The sequence below is a fragment of the Habropoda laboriosa genome, unplaced genomic scaffold (assembly GCF_001263275.1).
Source record: "Habropoda laboriosa isolate 0110345459 unplaced genomic scaffold, ASM126327v1 scaffold81, whole genome shotgun sequence".
Classification (NCBI taxonomy): domain Eukaryota; kingdom Metazoa; phylum Arthropoda; class Insecta; order Hymenoptera; family Apidae; genus Habropoda; species Habropoda laboriosa.
The window spans coordinates 341714-347379 of record NW_017100194.1 but is presented as its reverse complement, the minus strand read 5'-3'; the positions used below and the strand labels follow the sequence as shown (position 1 = coordinate 347379).

Genomic DNA, 5666 nt, shown 5'->3' with positions numbered 1-5666 from the left:
GTAAATGAAGAATGAAATTTTATGTCAATATTCTATACATTTGTGATATATAAGAAAAATTCGTAAAAAAATAAAATGATCACATTTTATTTAAGACAAAACATATTATCTGGGCACAAATTACCTTGGTCTTCCATTTTAGAACATTAGAAGTCATATACATATATTAGATGCTATTAGGAATGATTTACAATGAATGAACTTGAATGATTATGTAATGTGCACACAATATAAAACGTATGATAATATTACATATTTCTTTAAAAAAATTGTGCTCAATTTATGGTAATTAAAAATATTTAAACTTGTCACTGAATACATTACTATTGTATTATAAGTTAAAATATAAGACCAAATATTGTGTTACACAAAATATATTACGAGTAAAACATCAAGGTAAAAATACCCGACTGTAGTTATGTTGCTGTCAGTTATAACAAATAATAAATTTTGTTTGTACCCTTGTTTTATATTGTAAAAAGTACAACCTAAATATTATAAAGAGAATTCAATCTTAAAAAGTTTAGAATTTCAAATAATTTTAATATATAGGCAATTAAAACAAATTTCACTTAACAAAATTATTGAATTTTTTGCTTTGATGTAAGTTTCTTATATCACCATGAAATAATACGATATATTTAAATTAATAATATATTTTAAAATATTGTCCATATACGTAATATTTATTATAGTATATGAATCTAATTTACTGTGACCACCATAGAATTATTCATTGACATCAAAAAGAACTCTAAATACAGTAACACACTCTGATTAAAAAATTTACCTATCTGATACGAATCATTACTAAAGTCAATCCATGCCGCAAAAGGAATAGTACAAAAGCCACGCACGCCTTGTTTTGCTTTTATGGCTTTAATTTTTGAGTTGGAACGCTGCGCAACGGTCGCATATATAGTTTAACTAATGACCGTAAGGAGACGCAACAGTCGCGTGAAATGCAAGAGCCAGCAAAACACTGTGCGTCAAAAACCTGTGTAGCGCAGGTCCGTAACGCTGTTTGCGTTGAACGGACAAAATTATAGCTGCGGTGAATGTGTGAGAGATGTACATCGTTCAATGTCGTGTGTGTTAAGTGTGTAACATGATTGTTACGAAACTTTTCGAAAATCAGTGTCGTTACTGATTTGAATATCAACAAATACGTGCATCAACTTGTTCGGACAATCAAAATTGAGTTCATTGTCGAAAGATTGATGTACGTGGTGCGTTGAAGGACATCGTCGTCGAACTCAGAAACGCATTCAAGGAGCACATCACACACGACAAATGTCGAATCGCAATGAACTGCGCAACGACATAGGTGTGGCGCGCAAAAGAGAGAGCATACATTCACGTATTCGTAGTACATACGTACTCTCTCGGAATGAAGGCAGCGAAGAATTGGATTAACTTTCCCCAGTTACGTTTACGTTTGAAAAATCGATCGTTCGTTCGTTTTCATGTAGTGTTAAATGTAATCTGACACTGCTAGATTAATTGTGTGTACACTGTAACAACCGAGTTACTGCTTTCTTAAGATCGAGATAAATTTTGTGCCAGTCTCTCGAAGTAAATATCTCTTTGGTGTTGAATACACCGTGTGGGTGCGTGTGCGTGAGCGTACTCGTGCCCGTGCCTGCGCCTATGCGTCTCCGTTCGCCGAGTTGTGGTGATCTTCGCAGAGGTGGCGGCGGCGGAGGAGACAGTGAAGGTGGTGGTGGCGGCAGCAGCAGCAGCGGTGGCGGCGGTGAAGGAGACAGTGGAGGTGGTGGAGGTGGCGGTGGTGGCGGCGGCGGTGGCCGCGACAACGTTTGGAAGGAGAGATTTCGTACATCGTGACTGAGTGAGTGAGTTGGTGCGTGTGCGTGCTACCGCGCGTATACGCTCTCTCATTCTCGGGATCGTGCGCGCGTGTGTTGTGTATGTGTGTATGTACATCCTCGTGCGCGCGCGCATTAACAGAATTCACGATCAGCACGCAGGGACTCTCAACAAATGTTTAAATGGACGCATCGTCCATTATCACCCAAGTGTCGCGGGATGACGAGCTAGGCCAGTTTAATAATGGGAAAGGTAGGTGTCTGCTGTGAATACGGCTTGCCGCCTTACATTTTTTTTTACGTTTTTCTTCCAGATGCTGGATGGAATCTGCACCTGTTACGGGACTGCACCGCACTCCTCCTCACCTTACCTCACCTAACTTCACCTCTCACCCCCCTCCCTCTCTGCTATTCGCCGTTGCTTCGTTTCCGACGTCTCTTTTCCTCTCGCCCTCGTTTTTGCCTGGCCTCGCCTCGTTTTGCCTCGCCTCTCCTCGTCAAATCGTGTCTACCCCTCTCCCCTCTTTTCTTTCACCTAAGTTTCGCGTGTAACTTATTTCATCGTGTCGGTACCATACCTTGCCGCCGTTTTAATTCACTTATGATATTCAGTCGAACGATCCAAACAATGCAATTAAACAGAGGCAGATGTTTCTTTCCCGCTTTTTAGAACTGTCAAAAAATATGTTTACATAAATATTTTACTACTTACAATGGTAATTTTGAGTAATTCTTTTAATTGTACATTAAACAAAAATATAACGTTTCATGTGCAAACTTCTTGTTTAATTGGCATCAATTGTAAACAAATTTTATTCTGTTCTATTTCTCATGTGTACAAACATTCTTACTTTTATATAAATTTGAATGATTATGATGATTTTTATTTACATAATGCTTTTCTTAATATATGCATATTCATAGAATGACATTTATTTTTTCCAAATGTAGCCCAGTTACCACAAGAGAATGAAGTGGCCAGCAATGGTCCAGCCAGTGGCAAAAAGCCAAGAGGGCGTGGACTTCTACGATCTCTACTTTGTTGCCTCGGTAGAGGACGTGGAAATAGTTCAAAAAGTTCAAAAACAAGTTCTTTACAAGGCGATGGACATGGTTCTCCATCACTAACAACTGGATCCCCAGGGTTCCTTCTCCCACCTGTCAGACATCAGGATATGCACAAGAAGTGCATGGTGATTGATTTGGATGAGACACTAGTGCATAGTTCTTTCAAACCAATCAACAATGCTGATTTTGTTGTTCCTGTAGAGATTGATGGAACAGTGCATCAAGTGTATGTTTTAAAGAGGCCTTATGTGGATGAATTCTTACAGAGGATGGGTGAACTATACGAATGTGTATTGTTCACAGCAAGTTTGGCTAAGGTATGCAAGATAAATAATTCTTATTACCAACAATTTTGCATTCATGTGAAGAACTTTGTTTACATATCCAACATTTCTATTATTCACAGTATGCTGATCCAGTAGCAGATCTGCTTGACAGATGGGGAGTGTTCAGAGCAAGACTGTTTAGAGAATCTTGTGTTTATCACAGAGGAAATTATGTTAAAGATTTAAATAAACTAGGACGGGATTTGCAACAAATTATTATTGTTGATAACAGTCCTGCCAGTTATATTTTCCATCCAGATAATGCAGTAAGTTCAGGGACAAAGAAATATATAGAAGATAGAAGATAAATAGAGGTATTAATTATAGAACAAATTAATTTCTAGGTACCAGTGGCATCATGGTTTGATGATATGACAGATTCAGAACTATTAGACTTAATTCCATTTTTTGAGAAACTCAGTAATGTGGAGAATATTTATACAGTCTTGTGCAATAGTAATCACCCTTATAATCAAGTACCTCCAGCTGTACAGAACAGTCCAAGCCCAGGGTCAGGTTCACTTGGTGCTTCCTAGCCCTACCTAAATTCTGGCCAAAGAGCCAGTATTGTCATCGCTCAATGCACTCTGAGGAGAATTTTGACTGGAATATTCCACATTGCTCGTTTGTTATATGGCAGTGGACAACCAGGTATGACCCACTCAATGCTGGGTTTATAATATAAACATACCTGCTGAAGAATTATCCAAAAAGGAGGTGAAAATCCTGTGTCCTCCTATGCACCATTTGTTTTGTTACAATATGAATCACAGCTACTTTATTGTTGGCTTGAGTTCTTTTTCCTGATAATTAATAATGTAGTATGCTGTTTACAGTATGCCAGTTACAATGAACTGATTGTATTGATATAATTATTAACATACAGGTATTTGAAAAAATTCAAAAATAGCTCAATTGGTAATAACGAATAACTCTTCCAATCACATTGAAATGGAATATACTTTAAATATAATTTATTGGTTACATAACGAATCAATGTGCGTGTTTCCGTGTTTGGTATACTTGAGAAAAGGAGCAAATGGCACTGGTAACAGTGAGTGTGAAAAGTGAACATACATTCTATATTGGGTAAGTGCATATATTTGGGCTTGCATATGATCTAAATTCGTGCAGAGTACCTTAAGAATTATTTGTGCGAGAAAATAAATCATGTGTAAGAAATCAAAGTATAGTGCTAAGTAATATCGAGAGAAAAAATACCAGATAACTTAGAGTCTTTTGATGGGCCATTCTATTTTTTCCCTCTGCATATGCCAATTATTTACCGTAGTTTTGCATTGCTTTTACTGATGTTATGTGTGAAACTTCAATTGAAATTTTTTTACCGTTTATTAGGATTTGCTAGAATTCATTGAAGAACTGTGTTTGATTTTATCGAATCGAACGATTTTTTATGAAGAAATAAAAAATATTGAAATCTAACAATTTAGGATAACGATGCAACCATAAGAAAGATTATTATTTTTTCAATTTTTTTTAATTATTTTGTACTGAGCTAGTATTTCCAACAAATAGGGCTTGAAATATCGAATCTGATAATGAAGGTGTTAATAACTCGTTTAAGTGAAAAATATAAAAAAGAAATTACTAATGTTGTGTTCCCATCTTTTGATAGTATTTTAACTTTATTCCAAAGAACATTGAAAAAACAATGCAATGGGAATTGTTAAGATAAAAAAGATTTGTACATGTTTGCACATTAGGTCAATGCATATCATTCTCTCCCTCCAGGCAGTTGTGTGGATAATGAAGCATTATGTTAATTAATCATTACGATATCATTAACAAATTAGAATTATTTAGATGTAATTCATCAAGAGTAGATGTATGTTTACATATGTAAATACGTTTACTAACAGGTAGTCGTCAACTTTGTACGCTTAATTCGTGCATAAGAAATGTACAGATTGCATTATACTTTCATATCCAATCAAAGTATCGTTACTCATGCTTTTCTTTTTTTAATTTTATTAGCATTGTTACTAATATATTTATCATTATTAATGATACAGTAAATCATATTTTATTGCACTGTCGTCATTATTGAGACTCAGTTTTAAATGCCGTGCTTTACTAAAAATATTACATGTCGTTCGTTATCGAGTCCTTACAAATAAAAATTAAAAAAAAAAACAAAAAAAAATTCACAAAAACGAACAAACAGACAAATGGGTACAGTTTCATAATATCTACAAAGGAATTTTCTTTTTGTATTCGTCACTCTCGCCTATTAACATTTATCCCATTATAATATCGATATATTTTCATCATATGTTTTACATGATATAACGTTAAAATCTCTAAATTACATTATAACTTTTCCTCTGGAAATTCGGTATTTGTTTTCAATCTTGAAACAAGGCAGATAAGATATTGATAAGCGAGAACATAGTTATTAAATATTTCACTCCATTTGTTTTTATTA

The 5666-nt window shown here is 35.2% G+C and overlaps 1 protein-coding gene across 1 annotated transcript; it reads left to right on the top strand.

Annotated features, from left to right (window-relative positions):
* Nucleotides 1-1077: 1077 nt before the first annotated feature.
* On the top strand, nucleotides 1078-3958 carry LOC108570263 (carboxy-terminal domain RNA polymerase II polypeptide A small phosphatase 1). Its single transcript, XM_017932096.1, has 4 exons — nucleotides 1078-2079; nucleotides 2778-3211; nucleotides 3301-3486; nucleotides 3565-3958. Exons 1-4 carry the CDS (start codon nucleotides 2010-2012, stop codon nucleotides 3754-3756), a joined length of 882 nt encoding a protein of 293 aa, XP_017787585.1. The 5' UTR covers nucleotides 1078-2009; the 3' UTR covers nucleotides 3757-3958.
* Nucleotides 3959-5666: the final 1708 nt, after the last annotated feature.

Bases quoted from the DNA above. Each gene is read 5' to 3' on its own strand.
- LOC108570263 (XM_017932096.1), top strand. From the start codon at position 2,010: ATGGACGCATCGTCCATTATCACCCAAGTGTCGCGGGATGACGAGCTA. The intron at 2,080-2,777 runs GTAGGTGTCTGC...TTCCAAATGTAG, and splicing joins CCAGTTTAATAATGGGAAAG to CCCAGTTACCACAAGAGAAT. The intron at 3,212-3,300 runs GTATGCAAGATA...TATTATTCACAG, and splicing joins TCACAGCAAGTTTGGCTAAG to TATGCTGATCCAGTAGCAGA.